A 20835-nucleotide genomic window follows, 5' to 3' on the forward strand; every position below is an offset into this window, starting at 1 on the left:
GAATTAATAAGTTGCTTATTGGGGCACCTGGGTGGTTCAGTTGGTTAAGCGACTGCCTTTGGCTCAGGTCCTGATCCTGGAGTCCCAGGATCGAGTCCCGCTTCTCCCTCTGACCCCCCCCCCCTCATGCTCTCTCTCTCTCATATAAATAAATAAAAATCTTTAATAAAAAAAATAAGTTACTTATCAAGGTCACTGAGTACAAGGGCAACAAGCAAAAATCAATTCTATTTCTATGTACTAGCAAAGAACATTTAGGAAATGAAATTTATAAACAATACCATTTAAAATAGCATCCCAAAACATAAAATACATAGGAATAAATCTAATGAAAGATGTGTAAGACCTTTATCCAGGAAAACTACAAGATATTCTTGAGAAGAATTAAAGATGACCTACATAAATACAGGAATATACCATGTTCATGAATTGAAAGACAATATTTTAAGGATGTCAAATACTCCCTTAACTGATCTAAAAATTCAATGTAATCCAATTAAAAAAATCATGCAGAAATTTTTTTTGGAAATTAAGAAGCTGATTATAAAATGCATATGTAAAAGCAAAGGACCAAGAATAAACAAGATACATTTAAAGAACAAGATAGGAGGACTTGCTTTATCAGGTAGCAAGACTTATATTATTACATATCATATACTGTTACTTATCAGAGTAATTAAAATAGTGAAGTATTAGCATAAGATTTATCCTAAAAACAAATGTACCAGATTTAAAAGCCCAGAAACAAATTCTTTTTTTTTTTTTATAAAAGATTTTATTTATTTATTTGAGAGAGAGAATGAAAGAGAGAGAGCACAAGAGGGGGGAGGGTCAGAGGGAGAAGCAGACTCCCTGCCGAGCAGGGAGCCCGATGCGGGACTCGATCCCGGGACTCCAGGATCATGACCTGAGCCGAAGGCAGTCGCTTAACCAACTGAGCCACCCAGGCGCCCCCCAGAAACAAATTCTTAAATATATGGACACTTGATATATTCTTAAATATATATATTCTTAAATATATGGACAAAGGTAACACTAACAAGCATTGGGGAAGAGATACATTCTCTTCAATGAATAGTGTTGGGTTAGCTGGATATTCCATAGGAAAAATATCAATTTAACCCCTATCACACACCAATCCAAGTGAATCAAAGCTCTCAATATGAAAGGTAAAACAAGAAAATTTTCAGAAGAAAACCAAGAGGAATATCTTCATAATGTTGAAGAATGCAAAATTTTCTTTAATGGGGCACAGAAAATACAAAACATAAATGAAAAGATTGGTAAATTTTGTCATATTGAAATTTAAAACATGTTCATCAAAAGACGCCCTTTAAGAAATGAAAAAGAAGGGGCACCTGGGTGGCTCAGTTGTTAAGTGTCTGCCTTCGGCTCAGGTCATGATCCCAGGGTCCTGGGATCGAGCCCTGTGTCGGGCTCCCTGCTCAGGCAAGAGGCCTGCTTCTCCCTCTCCCACTCCCCCTGCTTGTGTTCCTGCTCTCGCTATCTCTCTCTCTGTCAAATAAGTAAATAAAATCTTTTTAAAAAAGAAAAGAAATGAAAAAGAAATCCAAAGAATGAGAGATTATTTGTAATACACATAATTGATAAAGGACTAGTCTCTAGAATATATGAAGAACTTTTACAAATCAGTAAGAAATGGACAAAACACATAAACATGTGATTTATAAAAGATGATATCCAAATGGCTAATAAACATGAAAAGTTGCTTAACCTCATCAGAAATCAAGAAACTGCAATTAAACCACAGTGTGACACTATACACCCAATAGAATAATTTCAATTAAAGAGACTGACAATATTAAGTATTAGTAGCAAGTACTTAATACTTAAGTATTAGCAATTCCAGCTGCACAGCTAATGGCAGTATAATAGTATAAACACTTTAGAAAACTAGCAATTACTACTAAAGAGACACGTATGCATAGCCTATAACTTAGAAATTCCACTTTTATGTATATGCCCATACTGCATATATGTGCACTAAAAGAAATATACAAGAGTGTTTATAACACCATCATTTATAAGAGCCAAAATGTGGAAAAAAACAAATGCTCATCAACAGTAAAATGGATAACAATTGGTGGTATAATCATAAAATGGAATACTATACAGCAATAAAAATGAATGAACTACCACTATACACAACAACATAAATCTTCAAAACAATATATTAAATTAAATTAGCCAGAAATTAAAGAGTATATACTGTGGTATTCCACGTATATAAAGGTTGAATAAAGGAAAAATAAACCTATGATTAGCAGTTCTTCTGGAGAAGAGGGACAGGTAATGACTGGGAAGGGCATAAGAAAGCTTCTTCATCCTAGAAGAAAGCTTCTAGGATGCCGGTAATGCTGAAGCTTACATTCCTTCATCTGAGTGGTGGTTATATGAGTATCTTTACTTTGTTAAAATTCATCAAGCTATATGCTCATGATACACACATACACACATTCAAAAAAATTTTACTTAAAAATGTAGTTTTATGGAACACTACATCTAAAACTAATGATGTAATGTATGGTGATTAACATAACAATAAAAAAATTTTTTAAAAATGTAGTTTTGTGGGGCACCTGGGTGGTTCAGTCGGTTAAGTGTCCAACTCTTGGTTTCAGTTCAGGTCATGATCTCAGGGTTGTGAGATCAAGCCCCTCAATGGACTCTGCACTGGACGTGGGGCCTGCTTAAGATTCTCTCTCTCCCTCTACCCTTCTTCTGCCACTGTTTTTATTATAGATATATAATTCATATTTACAGATATGAATATATAGAGAAAGATGAATATATATATATAGCAATTAAAATACTGTGTTTTGGATTTGAATAAACTGACCAATGGTGTGGAAAAGTCCAGAAACAGATCCTTGTATATGGATCACTGGATATATCACAGAGGCCTTATAGTGCAAAGGAAACAATGGATTTCAGCATAAATGACAGACTCCAAGATGGACTCTGTGTAGGTTGTAACTAGCAGCTTGAGCTCCCTTCCCCAACCCTCCTGCCACAAATAACCAGGGTTAAGAGAAGATGCCCGGCAAGAATGTCCACGACTTCAGATCTCAGGTAAGGCTTGCACTATACAGATCTCCAAAGTAGGTGGCATATTCTGATAGGCAAAGCCACCAACTCCTTGTTTGGAATACTAGGAACGGCAACATGAAATTCCCTGTATGCCATCTGGCAACAGGAAATAGTAGGGAAGGCAGAGCTGAATGGGCAACACATAAATTTGCATGTTTATAGGAAGCAGTGTGGCACTGAGGCAGGCTAGAAGAAAAGGACTCTGAATCCTAAGGGTCCCCACAAGTCACAACTCTGGGGAAAGGCTAAGACAGCTCATTCCTCCTTCCTTCCTCTCAGCCCTCTTCCAAATAAACACACGAACACAATCCTCTTTCATAAAATGCTGTGCTGAGAATCATGAAAGATGCCTGCTGGTCTGGGACACCCGCCAGGACCTGCCTCAACAGGAATTGCCTGCAGATCGCAAATCCAGGAAAAATGTCCTTCTTTCCTCCAAAAATGAGTGGTAACAATAATAGTAATGATAAATCAAGATCTATAAAAAAAATTCAAGGAAAACAAAGGAATAAAGAAAACGGCAAGTGAAGAACAGTTAACAGGAAAGTTGCCATGAAGCAATGAAAATATTGGCTACACTGTTTCACTATAAATGCAAAAGACATAATGGAAAAAATCTGAAAGCACAAAGCAAATAATTAAGAGGCAGGGAGGACCTAAGCAATCAAAGTGATGAAAAATCCATGTGTTCACTCAATAAATACCAATTAACTGAGTTTCCAGTATTTTCCAAATGTTAAGCACACAGTAGTGAACAAAGCCAACAAAGTCCTTGCCCTCATGAAGCTGACATTCTTGGGGAAATGGATAAAAAAATAAAGAAGTATATAATAATGAGATCAGGCAGTGATTTGGCTATGGAGAAAACTAAAGAACAAGGAGACAGAGTGAATGCAGGTTGTATGCTCTTTTCAACAGGTGTCAAGGGATGGCCTCTCTGAGGAAAAGACATCCAAGTAGAGATCTAAGCAAGTCCTGCAAAGATCTGAGAGAATAGCATTACAGTTAGAAGGAATAGCAAGTGCAAAGGCCCTGAGGTGCGGATCATCATTGAGTGTTTGGAGAGCAACAAGAGGGGGGCACAGCTAGAAGAGAATGAGCTAGGGAAGAGTGGAAGAAAAAGAGGTCTATGAGGGAAATAGGATTAGATGACACAGGACCCTATAACTCTGAGGGCAATAAGAAGCTGTTGGATGGCTTTACACATGGAAGTAACATGTTCTAATTTACATTTTAAAAATCATTCTTTCCTTTTTGTGCAGAATTGATGATGGGGCAATGAGATGGAAACAGGGAGACTATTTCAGTAGTCTAGAGGATGGTGGCTTGAACTGGGAGGGTATTGGTGCAGGTGGTGAGAAGCAGTTTGAGTAAAGCTATATTTGTGAAAGCAGAAGTTTATAGCACTTGTCGTTGGATTTCATATAAGATGCAAGAAAAAAAAGAGGCATCAGAGATAATCCCAAGGTAGGTTTCTGGCCTGAGGAAACAGATAAATGGGGGTTACCATATACTAGATGGAGGAGACAAAGGAGAAAAGATCATGTTTTTAGGGAAGGAAGGTAACACAATTCTGAGCTACCAAGCATTCACTGAGCTGAATATGTGATCCAGAGTTCAGAGGATAGGCCATACCAAGAGAAATGGTTGTGAAAGTAATCATTTAAAAAGTAGAATTTAAAACCTGCTCCTAGAAGGGGGTCACCTTAAGAATGAGTTCAGAAGAGAAACAACTTCAAGGACCAAGTCCAGGGGAGCCCCAAAATTTAGTGATCAGGAACAGGGAGAGATCCAAAAAATAAAATAAGAAAAAAACAACCAGTGAAGTAGGAAGAAAATCAAAGGAATATGATACCTGAGCTACAAGTAAATAAATAATAAATTTTGGACCTACAAAAAAGAGACACTGACTGCCTTCGGCTCAGGTCATGATCCCAGGGTCCTGGGATCAAGCCCCGCATCGGGCTCCCTGCTCGGCGGGAAGCCTGCTTCTCCCTCTCCCTCTCCCCCTACTTGTGTTCCCTCTCTCGCTGTCTCTCTCTCTGTCAAACAAATAAATAAAATCTTAAAAAAAAAAAAAAAAGAGACACTGAGTCAAATGCTGTGAGACAATTCAGAAGTGCCAAACTGGTCAAGCTCAAGGATGAATTATAAGAGAAACACATATACACAAAACTCAAAGTAAGGGACACAGAGGATAGCCTGGTGGATATAATTACAATGAAATGGAAATGAACAGAAAATTAAAAATGGTGGATGGTGAGTGAATACAAGATGTAGAAGGGCAGACAAAGAGGGTCCAACATGTTCATAACTGATATTCCTCAAGAAAAGAACCAAAAATGGCAAGAATATTGGGTAATTCAAGAAAAACTTTCTAGAAGTAAACTAAAGATACACAGTAACTCAGGAAAAGTTTATTCACATCCTAATAAAATTACTGGATATTAAATTAGAATAAATAGTCTTTGGGCATAAGAGCTAAAAGATTCATGTATCTATAGTGGGGTAAATCAAGCTGACTTCATCATACTTCTGCATATGATTATAAATCATATTTCTGCTTACCATTAAAGCCAGAAGGTAGTGAGGAAAATGCCTGCACAGTTTATATGGGGAAAATGTGTGACCCAAGAATTTTATACCTAACAAATCTGAAGTTCAGCATAAAGGCAATAGGCAAATATTGTCAAACAAAACCAAGGAAGTATAGTATCTGTAGGCTCTTCTTGAAGATACTGGTGGAAGATGACTGTCGCCCAACTAAGAACAAATGAAACTCCAAAAAATAAAGTAAAAATAACCAAATGAGTTGAGAAAGAAAGAAGAGAAATGATGAGATATAGTAAAGTATACTAATTTTGTCATCCTTCATAGCAGGGGTCAAAATACATTAAAACACACACAAGCGGTACATGCAGGAAAATATGCATAGCCTGGTCTCAGTTATGCTATGGGAAAGGTGCAAATAGCTCTTGATCAGGATGAGTTAGCACCGGGAGAAGCCATGTTGCTGCCCTCAAAGAAGAGAAGAAACAATAAGGAAAGCTAGCAGTATTCAGAGGAAGAGCAAATTTTGCGCAGATTCTACACAGGGGAGGCAATGGGGCTACAGTGAAAGCAAAAGAGCCTCAGGAATTCATTCATCACGTGGGAAAGATCTCTGAAAATCTCTCAGGAATAGCCCAGGGAAGCCTTTGAGAGGAGGCAGATCTCCATCAGTTTGGCTGATGGAGGTTCACCATAATTTGTACATAAAAAGGAAAGCATCTAATTCAAGAAATTAATTTAAAAGTAGGAAATAAGACCTTATTTTATAATCATATGCTCCTAAAGTCCAGAATACATGGTTTACATTAGAATATAGAAACAGGTTAAAATAACTGTTCTTTAGAGACTAAAAGGATACATTTGTTATTGGAAGTAAGCCAGAACAGACAACAAATGCCTCCTTTAATAAACAATTCCACCTTCTCCGTTTCTAGTGATGACAGCTCAGGGAAGAATAGGATTTCTTGTTGTGTTAAGAAGATGAATTAACTGGATTTGGCTACTATAATCCTTTGAATTACTCCTGATCTGTAAACAATAGTGTCCGGGAGTAGCTAAGAAATGTGACTAGTCAAAAGTTATTTGTACTTATTAATTATAATTCTCTCCATATTAAATCACAGATATCAAGATCAACAGAAGTAGAACAAGAATATATGACACAAACCCAATAAGGAATGAGCCCAGAAACAATAACCATTACTTAGTTCCTGTTGTTCTAGAATGTTCACATAGTTACAGGGCCTGCCTCATAAGCAAGTATGACAGAAGGCAGCTACCTTTTGATGCGTTGTTTCCCCCATATCTAAAAGTTCGATGATCTGTGGTCGGCACATTAAACGTGTATTAGCCAGTCTCTGCTCTGTGGTGAGGGACATTTCCTTCAGGAACTCCGAGGGTGTCAGCTAGAATTTAAAACAAAACAGCTGAAGATTCATAAATGGTTATACTGAAAAAGTGTTTTCATGAGTACCAGTAATGAATAATTTGTGTTTTCAGCTTTCAGGATAATTCTGGAATGCCACTAAGTTCCCTTATGAAATATTTAAATTAACTAAATAATACAAGAGAAGTACCTGTGCACTTTTAAGCTCTTTGCACACTAATTTCAAATGACATGTGGTTGCAGTTTCCTTGTGATTTTGAAGAAATCACACAAAAGAAACAGGGGGTGGGGAGTCAAGAAATTGCACAGGAGGGGTGCCTGGGTGGCTCAGTCGTTAAACATCTGCCTTCAGCTCGGGTCATGATCCCAGGGTTCTGGGATCGAGCCCTGCATCGGGCTCCCTGCTCAGCAGGGAGCCTATTTCTCCCTCTCCCACTCCCCCTGCTTGTATTCCGTCTCTGTCAAATAAATAAATAAAATATTGAAAAAAAAAAGAAAGAAATTGCATAGGAACATATCCAAAGAGCTTAACATTTACGCTCAGAAGAAGCATCTGAGCATACAACTCTGCTTCCATCATCACTTCTAGTTTTCAGAGCTGAGGAACGTGAAATGCTTCTACTTCTCAACTGAAGTCACAACATACAAGCAAAGCATTTGGGTGTTTAGCTCTCCTGCTATAACAGCAGGTTAAAGAGGAATCTTGTGAAACGGAAAGGATCTAGGGAGTGTGACTGCACAGCTTAGGAATGAGTGTGAACTTCTTAGAAATCACAGGAGCACATTTTGACCTTGTTTTAAAAGAGCCCTAAGCCCATCAGCAGATCCAGCAGCCACTCATATTCACACACCCAAAGACGAACACAAAATGCTTTAACACTTTCTAATGTTATGAGAAAAAAAATGTAACCTATCATTTAAATAAATAACTCAACAAGGCTTATTTACCCAGGACCAGACACTATTATTTGCTTATTGTTGTTCTGGAATGTTCCAGGGCTTACTTTATATGCAAGGGGATGATAATCATTCACAGCAACATAATGCTTAAGTATGTACCAAGATTTTTAAAACATCCAGAGGTATGTGATTTAGCTGATTCGTTTCACCTTGGGTTAAAATCAATGCTCTTCAAAATCCCTACAGAATTAATTTCTGTGACTGAATCCATATAAATGAAGGCATATTTCTAATGCTGCTTCTTACTTGGTTTTTTAGGTTCTTTTTGATTGGAACCCAGTACTAAAATGTTAAGAGGTATCAGCTGTGTCACAGTATAAATAAAAACAATTAAGTCTCGGGGCGCCTGCATGGCTCAGTCAGCTAAGCATCCGCCTTCGGCTCAGGTCGTGATCTCAGGGTCCTGGGATCGAGCCCCGCACGAGGCTCCCTGCTCAGCAGGGAGTCTGTTTCTCCCTCTGCCTTCCCTTGTGCTCTCTATCTCAAATAAATAAATAAAATCTTTTAAAAAAATAATGAAGTCTTAAAAGCAAAAAGTCAGGAGTTACTTTAAATATGAAATGATAACCACCCCAAAAGAGAGTGATGATAGGTTTTACTTTTCTTCTCAGAACATAACTTGAGACTGGTTTTTAAAATTTGGTGAATACTATCTTGAACCCTGTAAATTGTTACTGATATTTTCTATAGCATGTAGTTTATAATTCCGTTCTCATCAAGTTATTATAACTCTTTAAAAATAGAAATATGTTTTATTTTAAAGGACAGAGAAAAGTGCATTTTTACTTGATACCATATAGTCATCATTTTGATACTCTCTGTTCTACAAATGTGCAAACAGAAATAACTCTTGCCAAGCAACAGGTAATATACTGTTGAGGTCAAACCCTATGAAATTCTGATACCTCATTGTTTTTGTACTACACAAATGACAGTCTCATAGGGTTCAACATAACATTTAGAAAACCATAATAATTTCCTTGCAGAGTCTTACTTCAACTGATTAACTTAAGCAATTCAAGTCTCTACTCTGAGGTATGTAATTTCAAAAACTTCTCGGGCTTCTAAGAGGTACCTCTGCTCTGCAGCAAGCTGCCATGTTATCTAAATTGATATTATCAGTCAGTAATTCTCTGTTTGATTTCTGAGAATGCCATGTAGCCACTATCATCCTCCTGAGGAGACTGCATTAAGTATTTTACACTTAAAAGTCTCGGGTACATTACCATTCGATTTGCTTCTTCTTTTGTAACGACCCTAGGACTCAAGGGTGGTAGAACCTTGCTTTGGAATCCTTTCAGCATTCTGACTAACCCCATCTGAACGGCCCCCATAGACTCCTCGAGTCTTCTACTGGTCATTTTTAGTTATTTCCTTCATTCACCTAGAAGTGAAAAAAAAAAAAAAAAGGTTTTAGAACAAATACAGTTAATTCCTGAATACAGGTCACAATTTTTTTAAAGCTTTCTCAAATACAAAAGGTTTAGAAAAGACTAATCTTCAAAAATACATCAAATACTTGTAACAAATGCCTTAACTAGAGGAGTCTATTCCATGTAATTAGTCCAGCTTTAGCCTTATCCCAAAGTCTAGGATTCCTTTTAGACAAACCAAGTGATTCTGTACTGAGCTCAGGGAAGACCTGAAAATACAAGTAGTTCCTACATTTGGTACTTTTATCCTCCCAGATTAACAAATAAACACTGCTCAATGAATACACTTCATAGTTTGCTACTTTATACTTATTTGACAATTCTCTCTCATGACACCCTCCAAACAGAAAAAACACAAGGCTTCAGGCCTTCAAGCTGGGCAGAGACTAAAAAAGTAGCATGAGATAAGATAAGGAAGAGGAAGTTTCTGGAGAATTTTTGAAGTTTAACAGCCACTCCGTATCTCCAAATCAAAGAGATAGGACATCTCCCCTCTACATATCCTTCCTTATGCCTTGTAGTAGGACACTTGCAACTGTGGCGGCCCATTTATGACTAAGTGGGGATTTCTGTTTTCAGTAATAGCCAGCTAGCTTATCCAACTCTGTGCCCAAAAAACACAAACAAACAAAAAGTAAAAATGCTTGGATACAATGTCAAGTAAAAAACCATAAAAGTCATTAAAAAGCTCACAGGACAGTAAGTCATTACCAGACCAAAACAGTGAGGAAAGAGGTACAAAAAGAAAAACAGATCTGAATGAAAATGTAATAAGGTACACAGAAGTAAAGCAGTAAAACACCCAAGGAAACGAATATGAAATGTTTAAAAAAGAAAAAAAAAAATCAGAGAACAAATGATTGAAATAGCAAACAGTCAAAAGAAGACCCAACATGCTATAACTGGAGCCCATGAAGAAGAAAAATAAAGTTCTGGAGTGGAACTAATATTTAAAACTATCATCCAATAAAAAGGTTTCCAGAAATAAAAGAACACATAATGAAAAGGAACTGGTAGCTGCCCATGAAAACAGACCCAGATGGTCAACTCTGAGTCCTATCTTAGCACAACTATTAGACATTTAGAGAAATTTTTAAACTCCGCATAGCCTCCAGGCCAAAAGGTAAAATAACTTACAGGGGTAAGAGAATTAGATGTCATTGGACCTTGAAAAAGCAACCTATGAAATGGGAAAATGGAGGACAATGTTTTCCAAAAATTTTTTTAAAAGTGTGAGCCAAGGATTTTATATATAGCCAAGCTCTCCCTCAATTACTGAAGCTACACAAAGGGAGTTTTGAACATGTAAAAGCTCAGGGAAAATTGTAAACAAGTTCCCTTCCTGAGGAATCTACTAGAGGATGGGCTTCAGCCAACCAATAGGTGACTGGACAATGACTGCAAAAGGACTGACAATGAACATTTCATGTATTTAATTGTAGAGCTAATTTTAATAATGAAGTTGAAGACATGAGGAGAAAATAGAATTTAAACATATTTTCTGACAAAGTTGAAAGAATGCAATTTTTAAAGAAAAATAAAAAATAGAAATAAAGTCAAAAGTAGAACAAGATCATTAATACCTGTATCAGTAATAGGTAGGAGTCAAACTATTTAACCAGGTAGAATAAAGGAGCTTATGGGAATTATAGTAGAAAGCCCATACAATGGCAGTCAGTGACGCCTGTTTCCAAGCACTCATGGATTTGTGTAATCCCCTGCCCTTGAGTGCGGGCTGTCCTTAGGTATTCTAACAAATATAATACAGCACAAGTGATGGATGTCACTTCTGAGATTAGTTATAAAGAGACTTGGTTCCATCTTGGGTATTGTCTGGCTCTCTCTCAGATCATTAGCTGCCACACTGGGCAGACACTCAGAAAGCTTAAAGAGAGGCCCATGTGGTGAGGGACCAAGCCTGCTAGCAATGACATGAGTCATCTTGGAAGTGGGTCTTCTGAGGCCTTCCAACAACCCTGTGAATGAGCTTGAAGGAAGATTTGCCAGCCCCATTTGAGCCTTTAGATGACTACAGGCCCAGCCAACAGCTTGCCTACAGATGCAAAACAGACACTGAGGAAGAGGCACCCAACTAATAAGCCACACCTAGATTCCTGGCCCATAGAAACTGAGAAAACTAATATTCACTGTTTTAAGCTACTAATTTTGGGGTAATTTATTATACAGCAATAAATTACTAATGTAGCCATTTTAAAGGGTTTATACACCAAAAAACTACTAAACATAAAAGTAAACCTTCCTAGGGGCGCCTGGGTGGCTCAGATGTTAAGCGTCTGCCTTCGGCTCAGGTCATGATCCCAGGGTCCTGGGATCGAGCCCCGCGTAGGGCTCCCTGCTCAGCGGGAAGCCTGCTTCTCCCTCTCCCTCTGCCCCTGCTTGTGTTCCTTCTCTCACTGTGTCTCTCTCAGTCAAATAAATAAAATCTAAAAAAAAAAAAAGTAAACCTTCCTAAATACCAAAAGAAATTAGAAAAAGCAAAGAAGACATACTAAACAGAGAAAGATAATAAATCAGCTGTAATACGTAAAATTGATACAAGGTAATATGGGAAGTGATGTCACCAACACGGTGGAATAGGTGATTGCCAACTTCAGTCTCTCACAAAAAGACCAATGAGAAACTATCCATAGATAAGATGCCTTTGTGAAAATCCCAGAACCCAGGGGTGAGGCTGAAATAACACCCCTTGGATCACAGAGACATGGAAGAACCTCAAAAACATTTTGCTCAGGAAAATAAGCCAGTTAAAGAAGACCACGTATTATATGAGTCTATGCACATGAACTGTCCAGAATGGGGAAATCTCTAGAGAGAAAAAATAAATTAGTGGTTGCCTAGCGCTGGAAGAAACAAAGGGATGGGGCAGGGGATGATGGCTAAAAGGTATGGGATATCTTACTAAGATGACAATGTTCTAAAATTGTGGTGATGATTACACATATTTGTAAATACACTAAAAACTGCTGAGTTGTATATACACCTTAAGGGTGAATTGTATGGTATGTGAGTTTTATCTCAACAAAGTTATTAAAAATATATTTTAAAACGCTTAAAAATCAACTCTTTTTTTTTTTTTTTAAGATTTGTTTATTTGAGAGAGAGCACACATAAGCAGAAGGGGCAGAGGGAGAGAGAGAATCCCAAGCAGACTCCATGCTGAGCACAGAGCCCAACACGGGGCTCCATCTCACGACCCTGAGATCATGACCCAAGCTGAAAGCAAGAGTCAGTCACTCAACCGACTGAGCCACCCAGGCGCCCCTAAAAAAATCAATTCATAAAAACTGAAAGCCAACTGAAAGAAATGAACCTTGCTATATATGAAGCTGGTGTCATAAGCACAAAGAGAAAACAATTACTCCAACTGACCTTAAAACACAGTATTATGACTGTCTTCATTAAATACTAGTCTTATTGTTAGTCATAATATTAGTAATAATATATTTTTTTTGCTCTAGGCCCAACATGGGGCTTGGACTCACAACCTCAAGACCAAGAGTTTGCATGTTCTACTGACTGAGCCAGCGAGGTGCCCCAATAATAATATTTTTAAAACAAGTAGTTAAAGCAATATTGTTAGGAACCAAGCAATTCAGCTTAAGAAAAAATAAAACCAAGGAAATTTTTATATTAAGAAACCCTGTAATCTTACATTTAAATTGAAACCAAGTACGAGCTCATGATTATTTTCTTTTAAATAATCTACCTACTGAAAGAGCCCAAAAACAATGAAGGCCCAGTAAGCAATAATAGTCAAGGACATATTGTGGCCTCTAAATACCACTTTCCACTAAAAGGAACCACAGCTCCTTGGAAAAATGGGTAATTTGAGGTCTGAGGCATGAAATGTATAAGATGAACTTGGAACATTCTATTTTACTATAAACAAGGACATTATCAAAGGCCACTGGGGTTGTGTCTAAAGGACCCAGGAGGAGTTCCCATTCACCAAAGATAGGACAATTTGAATATTTTTTTTGAAGTCTGCAATGGATAAGTCTCTAAAAATTTAAGTTCAACGTTACTAAAAAATCATTGGTCACCTTTGGAAGTTGCGACGGCACTAAACTAATTATTTTGGAAATAATAAAAGGAAAGAACCATTTATTGTGCACTTTTTTGGTACGAATTGCATTGCAAGTTAACCAAATAGTTAAGGAAGGAAAATGATTCTTCATAAAGGAATTCCACCTAATAAACTCAGAAGAAACAACAGAAAAATGATGACCATTATGTAGCCCCTAATGAAACAAAAGATCATCAATGCTAAAACCATTAGGAAAGATGTTACTGAAGAACTGTATAATGGCTCAATCAGGCTAACAACAGCAGAGCCCTCTGAACCAATCTTAACGTTAACTGCGTGAAAACCAGACATACTATGTGCCTCCACACATGATGCACTAAACAGCACCAGCTACGTAGGACTATTAACAAAAATCTAATTACACCTCTAGACCTTACCAGCCAGGTTGCAGGAGACACAGGGAATGGAGGAACAAGCATATTCTGGAGGAATACAACTAAGCCAAATCAAGAATGTGGGAAATGTTATAGGAAAATGACCTACTTTATTCAACTAACAAATAGCATCAGAGAGTTGTGAGCAGGGGACAGTTATAGTATAAATTAAAAGAGTGCTAAACCAACCAAATGCAAGGGTGTACTTCATTTGGATCAGGATTCAAATAAGTGAATAACAGATGATATAAAATAATTATTGGTTCTTTGGTAGGATAATGGTACTAGGGGTATGAATTTTTAAAAGAATGTTCTTATCTGTTAGAGATATGTAGCATTTACAGGTAAAGGGAAATTATGTCTGAGATTTACATTATAATACTCCAGGAAAAAATGTGTGTGGGGTATATGAATGCAAGTGTGGGTGTGTGAGGGAAGAGGATAGAAGAAATAAGAATGGGAGAATATTGACAACCATTGAAGACTACACTATTCTCTCCACTTTGGACATGTTTTAAATTTTTCATAATTAAAAATATCAGTACATACAAAATCCTGTGCATGATTATTCATAGCAGCTTTCACAACCCAAATGTCCCTCAGCAGGGGAATGGTGAACCGAACAGTGGTACATGGTAGGGCAGAATATTACTCAGCAATAAAAAGGAACAGACTGCTGATAACAGAACGTGGATGGATTTCAGGGACAAAAAGAAGTGAAAAAAGACAATAATCCCAAAAGTTTGCATACTGTGGGATTCCATTTACATAAGAGTCTCAAATAATAAAATTACAGAGATGAAGAACAAAGTAGTGGTTGCCAGGGGTTAGGGATGGTGGTGGGGGGATATCTGTGGTGATAAAATAGACACATAGAGAAGAAATAAGATGACAGGCAAAATCTTAAGGCTTATAGAGGTGGGGTAAATAAGAGAAAACTTGCTAAAGGTAAGTTTTTCAATTCTTTTAAGTTATGAGTTCAATTTCTAGAGCTATTACTAAACCTAATAAAGGAATTTTCTGTATCTTGATTGTGGTGGAAGTTATATAAATCTACACATGCCATAAATTCACGTAGAACTACACATACACATTATTTTGATATTATGCTATAGTTATATAAGATGTAACCATGGGGGAAATAGGAGGTCAAGGGTACATGAGACCTCTCTGTGTCTGTACTTTCTTTGCAACTTCCTGTGAACCTACAGTTATTTCAAAATAAAATTTATGTTATAAAGGTGGGCCTTCACATGCTACAAGTAACATATAAATCTGTAACTTCATTTTGGCAATCTTTAAAAACTGTGCATATCCTTTGATGAATAAATATCTTTTGCTGGTGGATGTACTCTAAGTATGAAAAGATGTATTCATGGGGCACCTGGGTGGCTCAGTTGGTTAAGTGCCTGCCTTCAGCTCAGGTCATGAACTCAGCGTCCTGGGATGGAGCCCCCCATGGGGCTCCCTGCTCATCAGGGAGTCTGTTTCTCCCTCCCCCTCTGCTCCCCCTACCCCACTTGTGCTCTCTCCCTCTCTCAAATAAATAAAAATCTTTTAAAAAGAAAAGGTGTATTCATAAGATATGCTGTGACTTAAATTTCTATTTCAACAGAAGAGAAATATAATGACTTTCTCTTTATCAAAGCAAAATACAAAGCAGTTATCTTGTTAAAATCTGATGACTCAGGTATTTTTTACTAAAACTGATTTCTTTCTATAACTAATTTCTTAAGTACTTTAAAAATCCTGACCATTTTCCTGTTTGTTTTTTTCCCGTTTTGATCACTAATACCTTATTATAATTCCAGCCTGCCGTACTTGGATCATGCTTTTGCAGCTTCTTAACTACAAAGGGTAAGGTATTTTTCCCTAAAAATCTGCTCACACTGCTCCTTCTGACTGCAATGTCCTTTCTTTACCTCTACACAGATCCCTTCCTGATTCAAATGTCAGTTCCTTATCAAAGCAATTTCTTTCTGATCTTACCAGCTGGAAGTGATTGTTCAACATCTCTGACCTTCCAGTATCTTACTTTTTCTCTCTTTTATGACACCTAAAACTTTCTTCTTTACAGTTATGTGTGTGCTTATTCTGATCTTAATAGACCATAGACTCCTTGAGGTAGAGACTGTAATGCATAGTGCCTTGTATTTAATGGATGCCTGTGAATTTCTTTTTTTTTTTTTAAGATTTTATTTATTTATTTGACAGAGAGACACAGCGAGAGAGGGAACACAAGCAGTGGGAGCGGGAGAGGGAGAAGCAGGCCCCCCGTTGAGCAGGGAGCCCGATGCGGGGCTCGATCCCAGGACCCTGGGATCATGACCTGAGCCGAAGGCAGACGCTTAACGACTGAGCCACCCAGGCGCCCCGAGGATGCCTGTGAATTTCTAATGAACCCTCAACCAGTAAATTAGACAATATTCAGTAGTGTTATTAAAAATGACAATCACCTACCCAGCTGTTCCAATATCTAACACAAACCTGAATCCGTGCAAATAGGCCAAATGCATTAATGTCCCTGGAATGCCTTGACTCATGTAATCCATCAGTCACCATAACACCCTGCTTTTAAAGACCACCCTCAGGTCAAAAATATGGTAAAAGGAGCCAGGAACCAAATAACTTTTTTTTTGGAACCAAGTAACTTTTTAACTGAAGAGGTCTGGATTACAACACTTTTATTAGGGCATTTATTGTACCAGCTAGGCATATCGCCAAATCTTCAGTTTCCACCAAGAAGAAATTTTTATTTTTTAAAAATTAACTTCACAAACTCCTTGAATTCTATTTCAGTTAAATAGCCATTATCTCTCTTTCCACCCTCCATTCCCTTGTACAGCCTGCGTGCGCATGCACGTGGTTTCCACCATCACTTTCTCAAGCCAGCAGTCCAAGAATCACGCTCAACCCCTTCTGCTCCCCCGCCCCTTCTCACGGCTTCACTCTTGCCTCTGCAGCCTACATCTCTCAGTTAACCCCAGCCCTGGCTCTGAGCACTGCTGTCAACATCCTGATTCCAGGTCTTGCTGTCTCAGCCTGTAAAACCCCAATCCCGGGTCAGTCCATCTGCTCTTCTCTCCCACCCCCAGGCCATGAGGACTGCTGGAGAAAACCACACAACAGCGCACACCACGTCACTACAAATTCGGAGTCGCTGGCTTCCGCGACAATCCTATTGATTGTCAGCTCTCTCCCCAGCAGCCTATTCCAGGGTTCCCCTCTATTCCGTGCCCTCTGGCAATTCTAGAGGATTTATACCTCCCCAGATCCCTCTGAGCTCCATGCCATTGACCCCACTGCATACAAGATGTCTCCACCTGGGTGTCCCCAGCCACCTCAAGCCCAGCATGCCCCCCAGACCTGCTCTCTCCTGCATTCCTCTGAGAATGGAATCACCATTCACACAATTGCCCACACCCCAAATTCAGGTGTCATCTATGACCGGTCTCTCCTCCAATCAGTCATATAGGAATTAAATGTTTATTGAACACTTACTATGAACCAGACAGTGTTCCAAGCATTATGCACTAGAGGTAGGTACAATTATTCTCCCCAAATCACAGATTAAAAAACCCAGAGGCACAGAGAAGGTAAGTAACCTGCCCCAGTTCCCATACTAGTAAAGGCTAGAGCTGGGAGGAGAGCCAGTCACTCTGGTTCCAGAGTTCACACACTTAATCATGACATTATTCTGCCTCGACCTCCTGAATATCTCACAAATCCATCTCTTCCTTTTCATCCCTGTGGCCCTCCTTTGTTAATGTAACCCTCATGTCTTGACTAGAACAACCTCTTAACTGACCTCCTTGACTCCAGCATCACATCCTCACAACACCCCCATTCCCTAGCCACTCTCTGCACTGAAGCCACAGTGACCTTTCTAAAGGGAAAACACGGTCATGTCATTTCCCTGCCTAAAATCCTTTAGTCTAGAATATTCTGTAAGCTTCTTAGCATGACATACATACCAGGAACTTGCTCTTCTTGTACTTGATGTTCAACTTGCAGTTCACAATCTCTCAAATGCTCACACACCTCCAGACTTGTACATACCACCTGGAACCCCTTTCCTTCTGCACCCCCACCCCCACCACAATTTTCATTTGTTTTTCTGGGCTCAGATACCATCTCTTTCAGGAAGCCTTCTCTGACCCTCCAAGGCTGCCCCTTCTTTATGATCTCATGCCCACCCCTATCATGGTTATTTATTCATCTCCCTCTGCCAATAGACTGTTAAGTTTCTTAAGGACAGAAACTTTGTCTTTTCCATCACTATATTCTCACTGTCCAGTACAGTACCTCATACATATGCTTATTTAATAAATGTATTAAATTAATTAATCCATACAAATGACTTTGGTCCCCAAATAAACCTGGCTATTTCACACCTCTGTACACTTCTATAAGCCCATCCTTTCTTCTCACTTCCCTATCCCCATCCGCCTACCAAACTTCTATTCATCCCACAAAACCCATCTCAAGGGTCCCCAGAAGTAAGGCTTTCCCTAATGCAAACAAAGAGTGTCAATCATTCTGTCCTTTGCATATGCCTTTATTATTGAAGGCAATACACTGTATTGCAATTATTTGCTTATAAGCCTGTCTCTACCTCCAGAATGTAAGCTTGACTGTAGGGATTATGTGTGAATACAAAGAAAAAAGGCTCAGTTAATATTTGAATTTAATTTAATATTAAATTGCATTCATTAAAAGAGAATTTTCATAAGACTGAAATGTTTCTCAGAAGAACTATTTCTCTCTTTTGTGTTCCTTAATTTAAATGTCAACCTTGGGTTCCTTCTGTGTTTCTATGAAACAGAGTCTAGGTTAAGTCACAATATCTTCTTTCACAGAAAAGACAAGAAAATGTATTCTCAGCTAACTCTTAGGAGGGAGACTGGGCAGGAAGGGGTTTGCATTAACGCTCTGCCTTGATTTGCAGCATTGGATTCTTTAAAAAAAAAGTTTTAGGGTATTCTTAAGCACAAAATTAATTTTCTGCACAAAGTTGAGTTTTGTTCACCTCTAGGAACTCATAAGGGAGCTGAGTCTAAAAGTGATCAAATGCAGAATGGGTTGCTGCCTGCTAAGGCAGAATTTCATGACATGTATCATTAAATTAGGGAATGCCCCCACACACTGTGGGGACATGTATGTGTCACATAAATAACTATCATGATCACCTGAACTCCACCCCATCCCTCAGCTCTATCTCTTCTTGCTTTCCTTTCATCCTAAATTCTCAAAGACTCATTTCCTCGCATTTTTATTCCTACCTTCTTCTTCTCTCCCCAAGTCCCTCCTTTGCTGCAAAGTCAAACAAAAAACTGGCATATGTGCTCCCAGGTTAAATCTCAGAACAAGTTAAAATCTTTTCTACCCAGTGAGCAACATGGAAGATGAAAACAAATCTCAAAGAACTTCCATCAGAAGCACTACATTTCATACTTATCTGTGCAGTGCAGTAGCCCACATGCCTCTAACACGTTTAACCAAATATATAGGTTGAGAGAATAAAAATGCTTTCCCATAGTTTTGAAAAAAAATTTTTTTTTCCTCTCAGAAGGTACTGTCAGTGGTAATAAACCTAAGGAAGTATTTTGTTTTTGTTAAGCCCAGAGGGTTTGGAGTCATCAGACGTGGATTTTATTATCTTCCCAAGCCTTAGTTTTCTCATCTGTATAATGGAAATAACAGTAGTTACTTATTACAATGTAATAAATTGCCCCAAAACTTAGTATTCAGAAACAACACAAAACATTTCTCACTTCTCACAGTTTCTGTGATTCCGGAATTTGAAAGATGCTGGTCTAGGTGATTCTGGCTTAGGGTCTCTTAGGTTGTAGTCAAAGATGGCAGCAAGGGTTGCAGCTATCTGAAGGTTTGACTAAGGCTGGAAAAATCCACTTCCAAGATGGCTGGCTCACATGGCTAGGAAGGTGGTCCTTGCTCTAGGTGGGAGACCTCAGTTCTCTCCTCATGGGTCTCTCAAGAGGGCTGCTTGAGTGTCCTTGTGGCATGATGATTGGCTACCTTCACAGCAAGCAGTCAAAAGACCATGGGCGAAGCAGCAATTGTCCTCTCTGACCCAGAAGTCACACACCATCATTTATGCAACATCTACTGGTCCCACTAATCAGCCTTATTCAGTGTGGGAGAAGCCACACAAGGATGTGAATACCAGGAAGGGAGGATCACTGGGAGCCATCTTGGAAGCCAGCTACCACATCTACCCCATGTGTTCAGTGTGAGCATTAGATGAGATAATGTGTGTAAAGTACTTCACTTTGCACAGTATTTGGCATATAATTGTTCTTAGTATTAGCAGAAAGTTTGGTTTATAAAAAAAGCAATGAATCCATTCATGTCTTCAATTTCTGCTACTACTATAGTGAGGGCAGGGCAATTATATTCTGGAACATTAATAAATGTTTCTTTACCCCCGAACACCATTTTAGCAGGAAAATGTCAAAGAAGAAATTAGGAAAAATGCTCAAATGCAACATGACATTTGTTGTCAGTAAGGGGTTCTCCAGGAACTCAGAATAAAAAGACTAATTTTAATTTTTTAATCTTACTTCATCTTTTGTTTTTCTACTGTTTCTAAATCTGTTATGCTCCTTGGTTTTCTATCTGTTTGATCTCTTTTAAATTGGATTACTTTAGATTTCAGAGGTTTCACACTGGCCTCTGCTCTCTTCTCCTTGAAATACTTCCTTAAAATAATCTGTCTCTGCAGAATGTGTGACCTATTATATCTGATGTAGATAAAAGAGACAAATTTCAGAAAAGAATCCTCTTGTTTGACCCATGTTGAAGAAAAGGAAAATGGAAGATGTATTTTGTTCCGGTCACCAATTCCAGGGGGGTGGGGGGTAGGGGGGCACTATTCCCTACACGAACAAG

General features: G+C 38.4%; 1 protein-coding gene across 1 annotated transcript in view; it reads right to left on the bottom strand.

Annotated features, from left to right (window-relative positions):
* Positions 1–20835, bottom strand: part of HYDIN (HYDIN axonemal central pair apparatus protein) — a 363815-nt gene that overhangs the window by 303042 nt on the left and 39938 nt on the right. The window contains exons 2-3 of the mRNA XM_078062394.1: positions 9235–9392; positions 6942–7067 (exon numbers count right to left, since the gene is read on the bottom strand). Coding sequence (XP_077918520.1) covers positions 6942–7067; positions 9235–9369 — 261 coding nt within the window. The 5' untranslated portion in view covers positions 9370–9392. The remainder of the gene's footprint in view (positions 1–6941; positions 7068–9234; positions 9393–20835) is intronic.

Source organism: Halichoerus grypus, chromosome 15 (genome assembly GCF_964656455.1).
Source record: "Halichoerus grypus chromosome 15, mHalGry1.hap1.1, whole genome shotgun sequence".
Taxonomy (NCBI): Eukaryota; Metazoa; Chordata; class Mammalia; order Carnivora; family Phocidae; genus Halichoerus; species Halichoerus grypus.